Below are 19,100 nucleotides of genomic sequence, written 5' to 3'. Positions count from 1 at the left end.
TCATTCTTAATGGGCTTTTATTGTCCCGCTGGCCCTCATTTCCCGCCCCAGCATACTCAGGGACTGAGCCCCTTGTCACCACTTGGGCAATGGAGACCTGGGGATATCCCTGTGGTCCAATAGTCTGGGGACATTCCCATTTCTTCACTGCCTTCCCAAGCATCATCATTATTATTATTATTAATTTTTTTTTTTTTAATTTGAAATATTTTATTTTAAAAATATAGTAGCTGTGGAAAGCAGCCCTCTTTACAAATGCTTGATGCCAGAGTGAAACGCATCATTGCCATCCTCCTCAGTGCCCACATGTGCTGGCATGGGAGGGGCCCATAGGGCAGGAGCGAAACAGAGAGACCCTTCCAAAAATAGAAATATTGTGCTGAGTCGTTTCAAGTGAATGAAATCCATAAAACACCAGCATGAGGTTGGCTCCAGCTTGGCACGTATTGCTCCTGGCAGAGCTGGGATGGGGCTGTCCTCGCTGCCACCTGCCGTGGGGATGTGGGACCCAGGGAGATGTTATAGATAGCAAACTGTAAACGCAATCATTGGGATATGAGACAACTACAATCACAGGATTGATGGGTTCAGACACCTCACCCTCCCCCCAGCCCATACAACCATGGCCCTGTCCCTACAACATAAAAAGGACTCCAGTAACAAAATCTTCATTCCAGACTTGGGGTCAAGGTGAGGTGCTCCAGAAGTAGAAAGGGACACTGCAACCTCAATGGTCCTTGCTTGGGAGGGGAGAGGTTGGCAGGAAGAGAGAGAAGATTAGCTGGTTTGGGTCCTTCACAAGTTCATTTGGTTTGATTGGAGGACTCCTAGGGTTATACCTGAGATGAAGACGTCTAGGGGACACTCCATAGCTCAATCACAATGTGGTTGGTGTTTTGTGCCTAGAAGAGCCCTCACTGCTGAGATCTGTCCCTCATGCTCAACCTATGCAGCCAGAGAGCAGCAGCACCTCTCCTCCACTCAGCACGGAGTATTGGAACCAAGGCCCTGAGCCACCACCCATCATGTGTCCAGGATCTCACTGGTGGGTGATGGCTCATGGGGGATGCCCTGCGTGCTGTGGATGGTCTGGTTGTGGGACAGGGAGTTCTGCTGGAGCTCCAGGGCGATGGCATTCTGGGGGAACTCTTTCACCTGCCTCTTGTACTCCAAGAAGGTGCACGCTTTGGTGGCAATGGCGATGATGTTCTTGCCAATAAAGATGGTGGAGACCCTGCTGTCCTGGAACAGGACCATATTGATGGCCCGAATGAAAATGGTAACAATATTAATGGTGACCAGGCTGAGGACGGGGTAGAGCATCATTTTCTGCGGGGCAATGTGCTCCCCTTGCATGCTGATCTCACTGAGGGACACACAAGGCAGGATCAGGAGGAGGATGTAGCAGTAGAAGAACATGAGCCCCTCTGCCCAGATGGGCAGCCCGGTCCTGTGCGGCTCCCACAGGTTGGCCTGGATGTCCAAGATGTCCAGCAGGTCGAGGGCCACCCAGAAGAGGCGTCCCCGCAAGTCCTCTTTCTTCCGAAAGGTCCGTATGTACTCCATACTGTCCAAGGCCACCAACACCAGGTAGAGCCCCGGCACGCAGATGGAGAGCAGTAGAGTCAGGGCTTTCCTGGCTACTGTCTCCAGGTTCTTCTTATCCGCTTTGTAGTTCTGAAAGATGAAATACAGTTTGATCTCCAGCACAAAGATGTACAGGAACCACAGGATCATGGCATAGCCTCGCTTGGCCGTCTTCACCTCTGCACCCACCCACACCGCGACATAGCGCAGCACGATGAGGAAGCAGATGTCCCCCACCAGCACAATGATGCAAACCCCAATCTTGCGAGGGCCCTGGTTCTGCTCCACCAAGTAGGCATCCATGAAGGCCATGCTGGTCATGATGACGATGGTGGTCAGGCAGACGTGGCGCTTGTCGGGTGGTGGCAGCACCATGGTGAGAGCCTCGCACCAGCACTAGGGGAGCAGCACCAGTGAGGTGCAGGCAGACATCAGTGTGGGTACCACAAGATGCTGTGCCCCCACTTGAGAAGCAGGCTGTGGAGGAGCAGCAGGTCAGCTGGCAGCCCTGCTCCTCGGAGCTCTGTCCCAAGCTCCTGGCTGGCCAAGCAGCTCAAGGCACCTTACTCTGCCAGCAGCCAGGACTCACACAGTGTCCCTGCTCTGTGTTCCCGTTGTCACCAAACTCTCCAGCCCCATGTGGCAATACACTTGCTGGCTTCTGACCCCAAAGCCTCTTGCAGATCCTTGGAAGTGTTGCAGGAAATCAGGCAGCAGGGAGAAGCGAGCTGGCGGAGAAGGAATAGGAGACAGTCCTGGACTGAGAGCGTCCCTGTGCACTCACAGGGAGCCACCTCCACACCGATCCTGGTGGGGTTGTGCCATGCCTGTGTCAAACACCATGAGCTCCTGCTGCCTGTGGCTGTGCGTGTCTTGCTCCATCCCGTCTCTCTGGAAAAGATGGCAGAGAACGGGCATTAGGGACTCTCTGTGCCATGAGACAACCCCCCAAGCCCCTCAATGGGAGTCAGGCTTCTACCCACACACCTTACTTAGGGGTGTACATCCAACACCATGGCCCATGCATACCTTAACACTGAGTAGCTTTTTCATAGTATTATGAAGGTTGGAAAAGACCTCCAAGATCACCTACTCCAACTCCAGCCCACCCATCCCATCCCTCAGTGCCACACACATCTCCACAGTTCCTGAACACCTCCAGGAATGGTGACTCCACCACCTTGCTCGGCAGCTCATTCCAGCCCATCACTATTCCTTCAGAGAAGAAATTTTTCCTAACATCCAACCTGAACCTCCCTTGGCTCAATTTGAAGCCATTATTTCTCATTCTACCACCATCATCTTGGAGAAGAGACCAACCTCCACCTTGCTACAACTGCCTTTAAGGTAGTGAAGAAAGAGCCTAAGAAAGCCAAGCTTAAGAAACCTCAAGACACCAAAACTTCTCCCTCTTTTGTATGAAGAAGCTGCTGATGTTGGTGGAGCCTTTCCCAGCTGGGACAAAGGCTGTGCAAAACTCACGTCTCAGGTGGAAACTGCTCAGGACCAAGGCAATGAGGTCAACAGGACAGATGCATTCCCGTGCATGGAGCTTCCCGGTATGGCAGCCACTGCCCACCAAGCAGCCCTGCACTCACCAGTGAGGCACTACTTGTTCCTTCTGTTTGTCCTCCTTTGGCTTTCAGGTAAAAAAAATATATATAGTCACTGTTGCAACAACTTTGAGACTTCTGTCAAGTTTTACAGGGGATTTACAGCCAAAGATGGATAATTCCAGATAAATTAGGTCTTTCAAAAGGGAATGGTGTTGGTTTTTTTCCTCACCCCTTTCAGCATTTATTCCTTCTAAGGACTGTGGTTATTGGAGGGCAGTGGTTCTCATACCAGCATGGGTGCTGCAAGAGCTGTGCACAAGAGCTGCTGTTCTCCCCACCTCTCACAGCCTTCTCTGTATGGAAACAGGGAGGTCTCCACACTGAGTGACACATGACTGTCGTACTGGGAGGGGGAAGTACAAGTCCCCTCAGAGGACTATTACAACAAACAGGTGGTTCTTAAACAATCATTTTAAACAGTCATTAGTTGGGAAGTCCCACTTCATAATTTTTAAATGACATTCTGAAGCCGCTTGAGAAACGTGCTGGATAAACAAGAAAATGAGTTTGTCAGACAGCCACAAGAGCACATTGGAGGCAAATATTTGTTTAGACAAGTATTCCCAATACTTTCCTCCCAGTAAATTCCTGAAAATAAATGTGGGGAGGCACAGTGCAGGCCCTGCTGTCAGACCTTGGGTGTCCCCAGTCCAAATTGCCCCCCTTCCCCCCCCGCAAGAGTCGGGCTGCTGCCACACAGCATCCTCACTGATGCCTGCAGGCACCTCTTGAACCCAGCTCTTGCAAATTAGCTTGAATTATTGAAGTGATTTGAATCCCGTCTATAAATAAAAAGAGGAGTGAGTGAGGCAAAAGCGTACACATCGCGCTTCCCAGGTAGTTAGGATGCCGCATTGCTTAAAGCTTCATTTGCACTTTAATTGCATTGATTTATTCCAGCTTTCCTGGATGTAAACCTGGAGGTGCCCTGCAGAGCTGCTGCTGCCTCCCTCCTGCCTGCAGCTCCTCCACTCCCAGCCCAGAGCTCATCCCTTGAAGTGCCACCACATCCCCACAAGCACCTCCATGGGTCCCCCTTTGGAACCGCCATGGGATGCTCACAGCCCAGGGTCGTCGTGCAGCCAGCAGCCCCAGGGCTCTGCCTCCTCCCAGGCATCTCAAGTGCATCCTGTGCAGGAAATGAGATTGAAGAAGATTTTTTCCGGGCCCTGCCTACTAATTGTATCTGAAGGAGGAAATAGCCCTCTTGCTAATGATTACATGTAATCTGCCGTGTGGGCACAGCAAAACGAGCAGAGAGCTGCAGACTGTTCTCAAAAGAAGCAAAGCAGTGGGGTAGGCAGAGGAACCAGCCTCTGCCCACAGCAAGGAGTGCACCCATGCCGCATTGATGCCCCTGGTGCTTGTGTGCCCTCCCTCCCCCCTCCAGGGCTGTGCCTGCTCACAGCACCAAGCTGAGCGAGGTTAGACAGGCACAAGGGGGAAAAAAGCCCTTGCAGACATTTCAGATGCTTAAATACAGTGTTCAGAGAAAGTAAATGAGTCATTTGGACTGGAACAAAAATGTAAAAATTATAATGCTCTGCTTCAACGCTATCAAAACAATTTCCCAATAAAACATGTGGCTGCAGTAGCAGAATTGCTCAGTGTTTCCAAGGCAGGTGCACTTGTAAGATCTTATTCTAATTAGCACTAAACCCCAGACCTCTGAGTGCCCAAATCAACACCCAGTACTCACAGTGTGGTGCTGCTACCATGGGAACACCCTGCCCTGGGCTGGAGAGGGGCAAAGCACCACGCACAGGTGGTGTAATGATCAGAGCAATGGGATCCTTCCACCCACACCTGGGAGCTGTGGGTGGGAGCTGCACACAGCTCCATCGTCAGCTGGTAATTCCCTGGTGAGACAGCCCCAACCCAGCTGGTCACTGTGCTCCATCTGCACACATAGCCCAGTGCTTTGGTCTGCTCAGTGCTACCAGCAGGCACAGATATGAGTGCCAGCCCAAGGCAGAGCAGGGACACCAAGAGCACAGAGCTTGCAGCTGAGTTCAGTAGTTCAGGGCTGTTCTTTTGCACACAAGTCACTGCCAGGTCCTCAGATAACCTCATATTATTGATATTAGAGGAGAGAAAACCAAGATATCAGTGAAGAGCTTTTGTAGAGCTGTTTTCCCCTCTGCCTGGGCAATTCTGGTTGGAGGCACACAGCTGTGCCCCCCATACTTCTGCACTGGGCTGCAGGGAGAGAGATGGAGAGAGATGGAGAGAGATGCAAAGTGCTGCTGCTGACAGCCTGCCCTCTAATTGAGAGCAACGGTTGTGCTCTCAATTAACACGAGGCAGCTGTAGAACAGGAGGATCACAGAATCATGAAGGTTCAAAAAGACCTCCAGGAACACCGAGTCCAACCACCATCCCACCCCCACCATGCCAGTAAACCACATCACTCAGTGCCACATCTCTGCTGTTCTTGAACACCCCCATGGACGGTGACTCCACTACCAACCTGGGCAGCCTGCATCAGTGCCCAATGACTCCTTTTGGGAAGAGGTTTTCCTAATACCCAACCTGAACCTCCACCATGCCAGATGACTTGCAGAATCAAGAGACCTGCTCCTTGCTTCACACTCAGTGAATTCATTTTGGCAATAGGAGCCCAGTGTTAATTATCGATGGCAGCAGCTCCCTACCATCAGGATCAGCAGCACAGCTCCCATGGCACGTCTTCCTGCAGACACTGATGAATGTGGCAGTCCCAGACCAGAGCTGAGTCACTCTTGGGGTGGGCAGCGATACAAAGCACTCCATGAGGCAACACTGGCACTCACTGCTCCAACATCGCCTGGGAGATAAACACTGCACCCACCTCGATGCACTGCAAGAAACACAACGCCAGCCCCAAGGTCAGCAGGGAGACATTTCTCTTCCTCTGCTTTCAGCCTTCCTCCTACTCACCATCTAATAAATCCAATAACATCTGTCTCTTGGTGATGTCTAATTCAATCCCAGCACCCAGAGAGCAGACTTCTATCACTCAGAGCTGACCAGCTACATCCTTGGCATATAAGCCCAGCCATGCAGGCTGGTCCAGGAGAGACCAATTACCTGGGATCAGCACTCACCCTCACCATCCATTGCACACTTATAGGTTTTTCCTGGGTCATGCCTAATGGAATTACCGAGATTCTTGAACATTGTGGTCTGAAGCAGCTGATGGCTCCCAGCCTAAGCTCTGGGAAGAGCTAGGAGCCTTGTACTCCATCTGGGGGTCAGGTTCAATAAGTTGGGCTCTGCCTCCTGTCCTAAAGGCAAAGGATTTCCGAGGCTGCGTGGGAACCATCACCAGGCCAAGCTCTCCAAGCACACTGGATCGCCACGCTGGGTCACATTCAACACAGTGGGATTCACGTTCCCAAAGCTCCCTCTCTGGCAGAGATGTTCAGACTCAGCTGTTCATTTCCATAAGCTTCTGATTTTTCAGGTTTTCTTTGGTAATAAAATTCTTCCCCCCATGCAAAAGAAAATAAATAAATAAACAAACACATAAATAGCCTTGGGGGAAAAAAAAAAAAAAAAAAAAGAGAGAGAGAAGAAGAAGAAAGCCTGAAAATGCACTATTGTGAAAGGAAAGCTCTACTGAGGACAAGCACTAGAAGGGGCCGCCTGCCCAGCAGCAAGCAGTGCCCGCACCCCAGGGGATACGGCAATTTGCTGTGCGGGAGCTCACTGCCAAGGAGATGAAATATTTACGGCTGCTCGCTCCTGCTCTCCGTCTCAGGCCGCAGTGTTTGATTTGTTACAAATTTACATGCATGTTTAAAGACATCTTTCCAGCGCTCCTGAGGACAAAAGGTTTATTTCTCCATGTAGCGCTTTGCCATCCCTTCTCCTCGGTGCCCGCGTTTGTCCCCGTCCTCAGAGCTCATTTTCCTCTTAGTAATGATGATCATTATACGAAGAAAAATGGGTCATTGACAGCAGTTGCTCCCCAAATGAAAGGCTCTGTCATTAACATTCCAAACCTGGCTTCCAGCTTCAGAAACGACTCTGGGTATCCGTGCATCTCTGCAGATGCAAAACCCCTTCCCCTGGTGCTGTATGCTCTGCGATCCCAACACAGTGCTCCCAGCCCCTGGGACCACCCGCAGGGGCCCAATGGGATGCATCCTCTTGGAAAGGCAATGCTATTTCTGTGCAAAATTGTTGTGCACACAGCTGTAAGGCAACGCTAATCTGTTCCAAAGCTTAACAGGCTGCTGAAAGATGCTATTTAGAGATGGGGAACTACTAATGCCCCACTGTGATATGGGATGCTCAGAGGAGGAGGGATGGAGACAGAGCCAACATGGCCAATTTAAGAACTGTTTTTAAAATGGGAAACCCAAGTCAAGTTGCCAACTTCTGAAGTTGTCTCTTTTTATATCATAGCACGTTTGGGAAGATCTTGCTGCTGACCACAACCCCCTGAAGGCACTGCCATTCACTCACCACACACGTCTCTGCCAGCCCTTCCCTGCAGCTGCCGAACACCACAGCTCTTAGCCCCAGAGCTGCAGGAATTGGGATCCAGGATGGGGGTGGGATGTGGGAGCACCCCCAGGGCAGGGCAGCATCATCCCTCATCTCCAAGAGACGAGTTTGTTTTGGTCCAGCAGTTTGGCTGGAAATCCAATACAAATCATTTCTCTTTGCCCACCATATAATTATCTGCAGTGGGGTTTTTGAGTAAAATAAAGAACTGTGAAGAATGGCTCAGAGCCAATCTGAAATGCTTTGTTCAGCCTGAAAATGCTGTTCTTTCTCCTGGGGACCGTTTTACCCTTCTCCTCTTCCTACCCCTCTGCTGCTAAACCTTAGATTGGCTTCAAAACAGCACAGCACTCGGGCTGCTTCTCAAGAAGAATAAAGATGACAAGCAGCACACCGGGTGCATGCAGCCCATGTTGCGGTCTGCTCCCCTCAAAAGCTCTGCTCCAGATCATGGCACAGCTTCGTTGCCCTTCTCTGGACATGCTCCAGGGCCTCAATATTTTTCTCATAGCGAAGAACCCAACACTGAACACAGCACTCAAGGTGCAGTCCCACCAGGGCCAAGTTCAGAGGGACAACCACCTCCTGCAGGCTGCACTATTTCTGATACAAGCCAGGATGCCACTGGCCTTCTTGGTCAGTCACCTGGGCACGCTGCTGGCTCACATTCAGCCGGATGCCAGCCAGCACCCCCAGGTCCTTTTCCACTACACAGCTTGCCAGACAATTTGGTTTACAAAACAAAAATCCCCCTTGTGTAAAGCATACAGAGCTGTGCACCATGAGGGACCAGATGCAGCTGCACAGACCTGCCATCACCAGCCTGTCCACAGTGCTTGGATCCCCTTTTCCATGGAGCATGGGCTTATCCATCCCATGTACACATGGATTAGCCTGAAGCCCAGCGCTGAATGCACTGAACATTCTAAGAAGGCAGAGAAAGGAGGGATGGAGCCCCTTGCAAGAGCCATATGCACATCTGCCCCACATCATCCCAGTGAACTCATCATGCATCCTGGCTCCTGCTAGACAGCATCAGCAGCAGGTGAGATAGTAGGAGGACTGCTAAAAGTGATTATGGATGCTGAGATCCATTGAGCAGGAACCGACAAGCTGCCCAGGAGCACCCAGCAGCCCACTGCATTGTGCTGGCAGCTGCTGCCTCTGGCTCTACATCCCCCTGCATAAACATAGAAGGAAAACAGGGTAGGTAATTTAATCCTATCCCACTAGAAGCACAGCAACAAGCAAGCCTGCTCATCCTTTGCTCTATGTTTAGCCCAAGAGTGTATTAAAAACCTGAGCTGGATGCTCACCAGCCCCTGCTTAGCTAAACTGCAAAATAAGGGAAACCCTCCACTAGGGCAGCTCCAGCCTCTTCCCAGTCCCCCTTCACTGTAAATTCATGGACAGTGATGGATAAAGCAGTCCCAGTTCACTTATAAATAGTTTATAAAAGGTTTGTAAACGTTTTCTGGATGCTTTAATGAGTAGTTAATCAATTGTTGTGACCCCTACAGGTCACAGATTGCTTACGGCCATCAATCACTGCTGAGCTCATCAGCACCACCACAAGTCCAGCAATGCGTCTTAACGCATCTACAAAGAGTTAATAAACAAGGAATGAAGAATGCAACTTGCTTCAATTGAGAGCTGCCACCAAAATGGCATTCGCGGGAAGGTGAGGGAAGCACCAAAAGCCAACATCTGCAAGGAACGGAGGAGTGAGCAGGGAGCACTCCCAGGAGCTGCACTGCAGCAGCACAAGGCAGCAAGGACACAGTGCTTGGCCTCCTCACAGCAGTACTTTATTATCATTAACGGGGAATAATTCTGGATGATAAAAGCAATTAAGTGTAAAAATAGGCAATGAACCACTGCCTGTTGCATCCAAAAGTTATGAAAATCCCTCACATAATGATCACCCTTGCATAGAGTTGGACCTTAATAATTTTATAACATAAGAAGGAGAGCCTTGCTTACAGTTATAACGTTCATAAGGCATTCAGATTCATCACTACAGGTTCTCTCTTTGTTCTTCAGGTCTCTATGAGAAGCAACCACAGTAAACTCTGATGTTTTACACCGAAGACAAATGACAGGAGAACTTGGAATCTGCTTGTGGGCTCAACAAAGCACTCGGGGCTCCCAAGACAGATTGTTCACGAGTGGCTTCACCATATTGGTGATATTTTGAACAGTAATCCAAACCCAAAGCTTTGCTTGCTGGCTCCTGAGCCTCCAGGATGGGCTTGGCTCACGATTAAAGCCTTGTTCTGCAGCCATGAGTGCGAGACACTTCCCACCGGCTTCCAGTGCCAGCCAAAATCCTCAGTGAAGCAAGTAACTCTATGCTACTTTTCCCAGAGTGCTTGAAAAGCCCGAGCCACATCCTGAATGTCTTGGGGCAGTCCCTGGAAAGCTCTGGCTTTCCCCAGGCACTCCCGGTAGGTATGAGAGCTTGTATGCAATGCCAGAACCCCTGGCACAGTGCACCCTAAGGCTTTGCTCTAATCCCTACCAAGGTGGGTCAGTGCCCTACAGCCAGTGCTGTCCAGCTGATCTCAGCTCTGCTGGCAGCCCATCTTAGGGCCACTCTTTGACATCCACCAGCTGCTGCCCAAGGAAATAACCTCAATTATAATGATACTATTGATTTTAATGCACTAATATTGCAGGGCATGACATACCCATGCAAGGAAGAGAGCGATTGTTGGCATGCAAAGCGCTAGCTGAGAGGGCAAGTGGTACAAAAATCATAAAGAGAGCGTGTATACAAATATCTAGCTTTGTATATATACAAATATAAATGCATATGTAGTTATGCTAAGCCAGGGAGACACAAAGTGGATTGGCTACAGTCCTGACATCCTAAAATTAGGTTTTATGTAAAATAAGCGCTCGTTTCATGTAGGGTGGTTGGTATTAAGATTTATTTTCATCCTGACTTGTATTACTGCCTGATATGATTGGGCACAGCCCAGGGCACATGAATACGGTTGCCATTCATAACATATACACAGATTCATGACCTAGCTAGCAAGCTGAATTGCCTCACAACCTTTTTTCTTCTGCAGAAAGCTTAATAAGCATGTGAGTCCCAGAGCAGAAGAGTCTCGATGTATTTGCTGCACAAGAAGAGCTCTTGAATGGAGCTGTAAGAGCCAGGAGCAGCTCTCACTGAGTGCCTCCAACCCTCAGAGAGAGCTGAGCTCCTACAGAAGATGGGAGAGAAACAGATGTCTCCAGAGGAGGAAAGATCTCACAGGGCTCCGCCAGTCCCTGTCCCCACTGCTTTGTGGCCCCACGTCACCCCACACATGTTTTCATTGAACCACTCATGGTGTTTCTCCACAGCTATCTGCATCGACCTTCACAGCTGCCATGGTGATGAGCACCACAGAGAAGCCTATAAATATCACGGATGTGCCACACGCTGGCCCTTTTCATGGGCTCTACTCTTTTCCATTTACTCACATGCAAGACGTTTTACAGGACAAGTCAATTAAGCCTGACAGCTGGCTGACAGAGAATTCCACCCGGCGACGGCTCACAGACACTTTGCATTAAGCACAAAGGCATGATGCAGAAGACCACTACAAGCCACTGATGGCAGTCTGCACTTGGTCAATTTGAAAGCCTTCATCCAACATTCCACCTGATTTCCAGTAGCACCCCGCCATCACTCAGTGCTTCCATCGTCCCAGTGTAACTCCCAGTGAGGCAGTGCATGCCCCAAAGGAAAGAAGCTCCATCCCCAGAGGTGTCCAAGGTCAGGTTGGATGAGGTCCTGGGTAGTCTGATCCGATGGGTGGCAGCCAGTTCATGGCATGGATTGGGTGAGCTTTAAGCTTCCTTCCAACCTCAGCCATTCTGCATTTCTAAGGGTGCATGGAACAACGCAAGCCCCTTCCTCACAAGCAAACAATTCTTGCTATCCAGCTTCTGGCTGTACAGTCTGGCTTTCAGGCCCAGTACCTCCTTTCTGATCTTTGATCTTGAACAATCTAGCAGTACTGAGGAAGGCAGGTGCCACATAAAATCACATTCATTCACTTGAAAACCTCACTTTCCAGCATTTTTTTCAAACTGAGGCAGTTTTGATCAGCTCCAGTTTGATGTTGAGCTGACATCTGAACCTTGTCTAGAAGGGTAATGAACATCAGTGAGTCCCCATAATGTCACCTATGCTACCAGAGCTCAGTGTCTGTTTGACCTCGGGTTTGTAAGTCCAAAGCCCAGAGCAACAGTGTCAGCTCTTCCCTTTCTTTCATCATTTTCTCCTTTAATGGCTGCTGCATTTCCCTTTGCTATTTCTACTCTCTTCCCTGAAAGGCTTTATTTTGCCTTTACCAAAGGAAGTGACCGCCTCACTGCTTCACCAAGTTCTTCTGCAACTACAAATCCTGCACCAGCTCTGAGCAGGAAGATGAGAAGATGAGCACAGGGTAACATTGCTCTCTCCCCATGACTTTGAGGCACAGTCTGTGTGGGGCTTTGGGGGTCACCACCACAGCCCCTCGCAAAGGGGACAGGAGCTTACCACCCTATGCAGTGTGTCCCATGGGTACCCCATTGAGAAGAAGTCCAGCGAGACCCATCCAGGAGCTGGATATTTTGCAAAGGGATTAAAACAACGCTTTAAACAAACCAGGAGCCAGAGGGACTGCAAGTAAATGAATTGCATGGAAGCTGCCCAAGAAAAGGCTCTGGAGTTGCAATAAAATATTTGTTAGCACAATTGGATATGGTGGCTGCAGGCTGGGAAGCCCAAGAGCGGGCATGAAGCCTCACAAAGCAGAAAAGAGGGGAGGAAGGAGGCAGATGGGATATTACTCATGGGAGGAAAGGCAATGGGAGCCTAAACCCAGATCTGAAAGAGAAACAAAGTGCTGAAGCCCACAGTGGGGATCAGCTGCTTGGATGGGGGATTCACCCAGCCTTGGTGTAAGGGAGGAGGGGGTTGTGCTCCCACACCACCAGCAGGGGTGCTTTTAACATACACAGGTTCAGAGAGTGTACCCAGCTGTCCAAACTTCAATAATGCAAGAACTCACAATCTTTAATAATAAAGTTTTCTATCAGTCTACACTTGAAGCTCACAATGCTAATGAAGGGCAAGGGCCGGAGGTGGGGGTGCAGAAAAGCTCGCATAAATCTGCTGCTGCTGCAGAAATTAACCTGCAGGAAAGCAGGATGCCAGCTCAGGGCAGGCTGCAGGCTGAGCTGCCTGCTAATTGCCACGGGCTCTAGGAGCCTCCTACCTTGTTCTCTACACCAGCACTGTGCATGAAAGTGGGCTCAGTACAACACTGCTCTCTCCTCATGATTTTGAGGCACAGCCTGCAATGAGCTGCGGCAGTCACTACCAAAGCCCTTTACAAACTGTCTCAGCCCCACCTCCTGTTTGCAGCCAGATTTTTATATTCTGTACTGATTTCCAGAGGGGCTTCATTTGGGCTCATCATCCCCAAAGGGATCGATAGGACTGCAGCTGCCACCCCAGTATCTGCAGCCAACTCACCGAGTGGCAGCGGGGCTGTGGGATAGAGCTAGGACTGGCAGCCAGGACTGCAGGCAAGCAGGAGTATGGGCAGGCAGCCCAGCTCCTGCAGGAGCCAAGAGATCACTGGGGCCACCTTCAGAGTCAGCATAGTGTCTTTGGAGCCACCTCAAACACATCCCAGTGCCCAGAGCCAGGCCTGACCCTCAAACACATCTCACCTTGGCCTGCCCCTGGGCTCTGACAAAGCCCTGGGGGAGAACAAGCACTGCACTCTGCCAGGGGCATTTCATGCAGTGATGGATTCTGCACCTCGTTATTAGCCTCTTAGAAAAAGCTCAGTGTTATCTTCCACAGAAGCAATATTAGGTTAAGCAGCTGTTGATAACTTATCTCCCATTATCAGCGACTTCATTCAAGGCCAATATTTACTCACGGTATTGCTGTATTCCCAATAGCATTCCTTACAGAGTCAGATGAGAGCACCTTTCAGTATCTCCTCAGTGCTTCAGAGGCCCACGTTGTCCAAGCACATTCCCATTCCATGCAGGAGATGCCCTACCTGCACTGCTGGCATTGGGTAACCCCAGACACCAGTGTGTTCTGTTCCATACACAGAGAGACTTCAAGGAAAGCACCATATGAAAGCAAGCAGAGAGTGAGCATCAAGCCCTATACCAACTGATAGCAATCAGGTAATCAGCTATTTAAAACAGCTGTGACTCATTCATTAGTGCATTTGGAAGTGCTAACAGGCATGCCCTCAAAATCAACTAGGGCAGCTAACCACCTTTCCATGCTGCTTTTTCTTTCTTTTTTTTTTCTCCCCTTGGTCTGTCAAGCACCACCTGCACACCTCACAATTTTCCTGCAATGTGTTTTAAAGTGGACAAATGCTGGTTTCATTTCCAACCATGCAGTTATCCTCCCTGACTTTCAATAGCAAACCAATGATGGGGTCACCAGCACACTCCGCATGTGCCACCAAGCCATGCAAGCTGCATTGAACTTGCATTTATGCAGAGATTGGTGGCTTGCACTTGGCTCCAGCCACCAGCCCGGTGCCCTTTGGAGCCCTGTGACTGTGCTCCATTCCTATGCTGGCTGGGCAGCACCTTGTCACCAGCATGGGATGAGCCATGGTGTGCTCCTGTTGTGGGCAGCAGCATGTCATTAGCTTCCTTTGAGGTGTTTTGCTGAGGAGCCCCACCTCTTCTTTATGCATTTTCTGCTATCATGACAGTGTTGCAGAGCCTTAGGCACAGACCAAGACCCCACTGTTCTGTATGTGGTGGAAGCAAAGATCAGAGAGAATTTGCATCCTAAGAAATGAGATCCCTGCAGCCTCACTTCTCCCCACACCATTTGCCAGATGTGGAAGTCCTGCAGGCTCAAGCACAGCACGAAGACCAGAAGCACAGTGTTTGGCTCTCAGTATCTCCCAGCACAGCAGCACGGGCTGTCCTGACCTCAGCCCTGCCCGCAGGTGGGAGCAGGGCCAGCACAACCCTTCCAGCACCACGCAGTGCGATGACAAACGGCACCTCGGTGGCCCCCGTGCTGCTGTATTGTGCTGCTGCAGCTTTGGAGTCGGTGAACTGAACCCTGATCTGTACGCAAGTGACAGCCCCAAGAACAGCCAAGGGCTGCCGAGAGACCACAGTTAATGCTCGGTCTGTGCCACAAGCGGTGGGGACATTGGAAGCACATCCCCTGACTCCGTGCCCAGCTGTGGTGAGCTTACAGCCCTCAGCATTGTCACATCCATCACCAGAAATCTCCCAGTTCCTTGGAAATGCAGCGACAAGCTCTCCAGGGCTGGTTTCAGCAGTTTTATTCCTAGCTAACAGCCCTCTCCCTCCTTTATAGCTTTGTCTAGACACACAGTGAGCAAGTGCTAAAACCACCCATTGGAGGAGCCCTGCTACCCCCTGGTTCCCGCATTCCACATCCGCATGCTGAGCACATGGGGCACTCTGTACCAGAGAGCTGGGGGTGCCCCATACCTGGAGGTGCTGGAAGGGCCCTGGGCATCCAGATGTGGTGGGGGGCTGCCAGCCCACAGCAGGGGTTGGTGCTCAGTCCCTTCCAACCCAACCATTACACAACTCTATGACCCTGAGCACCACAGGGCTGCAGCCCTGGTACCTGGATGTGCCCATGGTGGCACAACTGCCAGGAGGAGCAGTGATTCCATCTCCTGATGCAGTTTGTTGTCAATTATTTTGCAGCTCCTGTGTGTATTCATGCGCTGCACAGCACTCGACGTGCTTTGAGATGAAAGGTGCTTTCACCAGCACTTGTTTCCTATTATAGGCCCGGGTTTGTCACTCCCCCACCCTCTCATCTAACTTTCCATACAAAGCACTTCTCACTTCTTCATCTTTCTTCTGTGGGCCCTCACCAGGAGAAAAAGGAAAAGGAAGAAAACGTATTTATTTCCTTTTGGAAAGCCTGAGATTAATCAGACCCAGCAGCATGGGGAGGCTCTATCAGAGGTGATTCTTTAACAAAGCAGCTCGCACCCACTCCGCATACTCCTCTCCTTAAGAAATGGCTGGTGCCTGAGGAAAGGCAGCCTTTGGTTTGTGCTGTTAACGAGCCCAGTGGATGTTTTAATTAAGTTGGATGGGAATTTTCAGAGTTATTTGATATGAAGATGTGAGCCTCTAAGAGCTGCCTTTGATGCTCCAGTTGTGTGATAAACCCTGGGTGAGTCCTGCAGGGCTGTAGTCCTTCAGCACTGCCAATAGCTGCTGCTGGAGCACGCCGAGCCCCACTCTGTGCCTCCACAGCAGGGCTGCTAGGAAGGGACCAAGGGGATGAGCACACCTGGCTGGGGCGATGCTGCCCTCTGCATGCCCTGGATACAGGCATCCCACTCCAAGTGCTGGAGTGCACTTGTCAGCAGTGCCCCAGTGCTGTGGGATGGCCCGGCTGCAACCTGCATCTCCAGAAGACAGGTAGGGAAAATCAACTGTGGGGAAATGCAAATGCCTTCCGCTGGGATGCTGCAGGGAGAGATGAAAGCCAACTCCATTTGCATTAGTTCCATAACTCTGGATGTTTTCCCTTTCCCGTTTAGACTGGAATTCACACACACACACACATACACACACACACACACACTTCTGCCACAGAGCTACCCAGCTGCCAGCTGCTCCTCCCGGGAGTTCTGCAGAAAATCCCCACTCCCAACGCAGAGCTCAGCGAGCCCATCCACAGCCCCTGTGCAGCCTCACAGAGGGTTGGCAAAGAGAAACACAGGCAACGCAGCAAAGCGTCGGCAGCAATCCGTCAGCTTGTTAAGGTAGAGAAACAGCGAGAGGAAAACATTGGCTCCTCGGGTCTGCGTGGGAAATGATGCAGCAGTGCTCCCCCCAGGTGGGTGAGGGCTGCACGCTGCGCTCCTGGGGACACCCCATCTCTGCCAGGGCTGCGTCTTCCCTCTGTGCTTCCCCATCATATAGGAGGTGCCACAGCCACAGGAGGGCATGGACGGTTACATACTTGCAGCCTTCAGAGCTATAGAGGTAAGCGGGATGGGGTTTGGGTTCCTAGTCCTTATGCTATCTCAGCCAGAGGCAATTTTCTGCAAACCCGGCTCAAGCAGGCAGCCTTCATTCCGACCATGAATACTTTGCACTGGGAAGCACTGAAATACGTTCAGCCCATTCCACTGTTGGTTGCAGCAAAACCTGTAGAGAGCCCTCAGTTCCCGTTTACTCCATTCTCCATCAGCAACAGTCAGGAGAGAATCTCTGGGGGAGGATTTTGCACGCGGCAATGAGCCTCCTGCATTCCTGCAGATAACACTGGGTACCCTCCACACCCACCAGCTACCCAGAGATCAGAGCACGTGTCACCTGCAGGGGTGGCCGTGGGATGGAGGGCACAGCATCCTCCCACACACACACACACACACACACACACACAGTGCTGAGCTGTGCAGCACAAGGGCTCAAGCAGACACGGAGGGACTGGCACTGGCAGTGGGCATGATGGTGGGCTCAGGAGCATCTGACAGCTCCCAAGGATATCTCTGGGTCCTCTTGGTATAATGCCAAGGGTGCTGCCAGGATTTTGCACTGCATGACCATAAGACACAGCTTCATGGACACTATGGAGAATAAAGAAATTTCAGCTCTTCTTCAATATGATCTTCCCCCTTCTCCCATGGTCTGAAGGGGTTCTGGCTTCTCTCTGCCTATACAACACCACACACAACTAAAGAGGCAAAACCCACTGCGGGACACACAAGCCCTGGTGCAATCTACCCTGTAACAAGTGTGACAGTGGCACATCCGACATGAGGACCCTGGATCCCAACCTCCTTCAGACAAGCAGCAGTCAAAGGGATCCCCGGGTGATACACCAGGTTCTGCACAACTCCCACACGGCTCCAGAAGAGCTGCAGACCCACGTTCCGTGCCCACGCAAAGTCACAGCTCAGCTGCACAACCCGGCTGCCCGATGGAGGGTGACAGCCTATTGCCAAGCAGGGAGCAGGGGGGGCTGCACGCGGGGATCCAGCAGTGCCCGAGTGAATGTATCCGGGAGAAGAAGCGATGCACAGCCCCGGCATCTGCTCCTGGGGGTGGGCTTGGGCAGAGGAAGGCGGCAGCAAACATCCCCCCCGGGGAAGCGCTGAGCCCAAGGCTGCGCCGCTCTCCCAGCCTCGCTTTCTGAGGCTGTAGAGGAAAGGATTCCCAACACAGGGACCTGGAGCATCCTTCCTAGCGAGGACAGCATCCTTCCCGGTCCCCACCGCGAGAGAGCTGGAAGGAGTCCGAGTTCCCTGGAGAGGGCAGGGATGGAGCATGGCGCATCCCCCGGCCGGAACCTTTCGGAGAGCACTCGCTCCGTGAGACAAAGCGCCCCGAGCAGCCCCGGGCATGCCCGCGGGGACACCGCGCTCTCACAGCGCCCAGGGCTGAGGGCAGCGCCACGGACCTAAGTTTGCTCCGAAAGCACCAGAGGCTTCTCCCTGCTCCTGCTGCTCATCCTTTCCTATCCAGAGCCCGCGCCGGGAGGCGAGGGGAGGGCTGCGGGGGACAACGGGGGAAGACCCATCGCCGCAGCACCCGGTGTCGGCAGGGATGCCCGGAGCCGCGCCGAGCCGTGGAGCCACCCGTCGCGGTGCCTTACCTGCGGGCAGCCTGCGGTCCGCGCAAATCCGGCTGCGGCTCAGGGCGGGCGGGCGGCAGCCCCCACTCCTCCCGGGGGCCGCGGAGCCCCGCCGGCCGCCCGCCGCTCAGCCCCGCCGCCGCCCGGGGGCTGCGGGCCGCCCCGCCGCCGCTCGCCGCCCCTCCGCCGGCCCCGCACCGCGCTCCGCCGTCAGCGGGAGGCGCGCAGGGGGCGGGCGGCGGGGCGGAGCGGTGTGGAGGAGTGGGGGGGGGGGGGGGCAGGTCCCACCGCCCCCCAGCGATCGGCGGAGGCCCTCCCTCCTCCCGGTCCTGCACCCCGAGACCGAGCTCATCCCGCAGGACCCCTCCCACGGCTGTCGCTGCGGGCTGGGTCTGCTGCCGTCTCCGTCGCGGGGACCGCTGCGGCCATACCCCGGGACTCTGCGCCCCAGGGGTGACTCAGCTGCTGCGACAACAAATGGGGAGGGGGTACTTAGTCCTCCTCACGGCAGAGCTCCTGCTCCACCCCACGGGGAGTACAGGCAGCAAGTGCCCTGCTTTCATGCCGCTTCTGCAGCCTGACTCCCTCCTGCCCCTCTCTGCTCCACCAAGTCTAGGAACTGCCAGGGGTCTCTGACCCCACCGAGGACACCACGTCCTGGCTGGGCTTTGGAGGTGGGCGATGGAGTGATGCCAGGAGCAATCCTGGCTCTGCTATCACACACTGGTATCACACCGAGCCCCACAGTCTGCCCAGCGCTCTGCTTCCCCATC

The 19,100-nt window shown here is 52.4% G+C and overlaps 1 protein-coding gene across 5 annotated transcripts; it reads right to left on the bottom strand.

Annotated features, from left to right (window-relative positions):
• TMEM121 (transmembrane protein 121) lies at positions 1-18,499 on the bottom strand. Of its 5 annotated transcripts, XM_072343677.1 has the most exons (3): positions 13,669-13,772; positions 5,858-6,042; positions 1-2,478 (listed from the first exon to the last, which is right to left on the bottom strand). In XM_072343677.1, exon 3 carries the CDS (start codon positions 1,960-1,962, stop codon positions 1,024-1,026), a length of 939 nt encoding a protein of 312 aa, XP_072199778.1. In that variant the 5' UTR covers positions 1,963-2,478; positions 5,858-6,042; positions 13,669-13,772; the 3' UTR covers positions 1-1,023. The 5 variants fall into 5 exon arrangements, with proteins under 5 accessions (XP_072199778.1, XP_072199774.1, XP_072199777.1 ...); XM_072343673.1 differs by lacking the exons at positions 5,858-6,042; positions 13,669-13,772 and adding an exon at positions 18,349-18,499; XM_072343676.1 differs by lacking the exon at positions 5,858-6,042 and having other exon boundaries at positions 13,763-13,891.
• Positions 18,500-19,100: the final 601 nt, after the last annotated feature.

The sequence above is a fragment of the Excalfactoria chinensis genome, chromosome 8 (genome assembly GCF_039878825.1).
Source record: "Excalfactoria chinensis isolate bCotChi1 chromosome 8, bCotChi1.hap2, whole genome shotgun sequence".
In the NCBI taxonomy this organism is placed as follows: domain Eukaryota; kingdom Metazoa; phylum Chordata; class Aves; order Galliformes; family Phasianidae; genus Excalfactoria; species Excalfactoria chinensis.
This window is presented reverse-complemented; position numbering and strand designations above follow the sequence as displayed.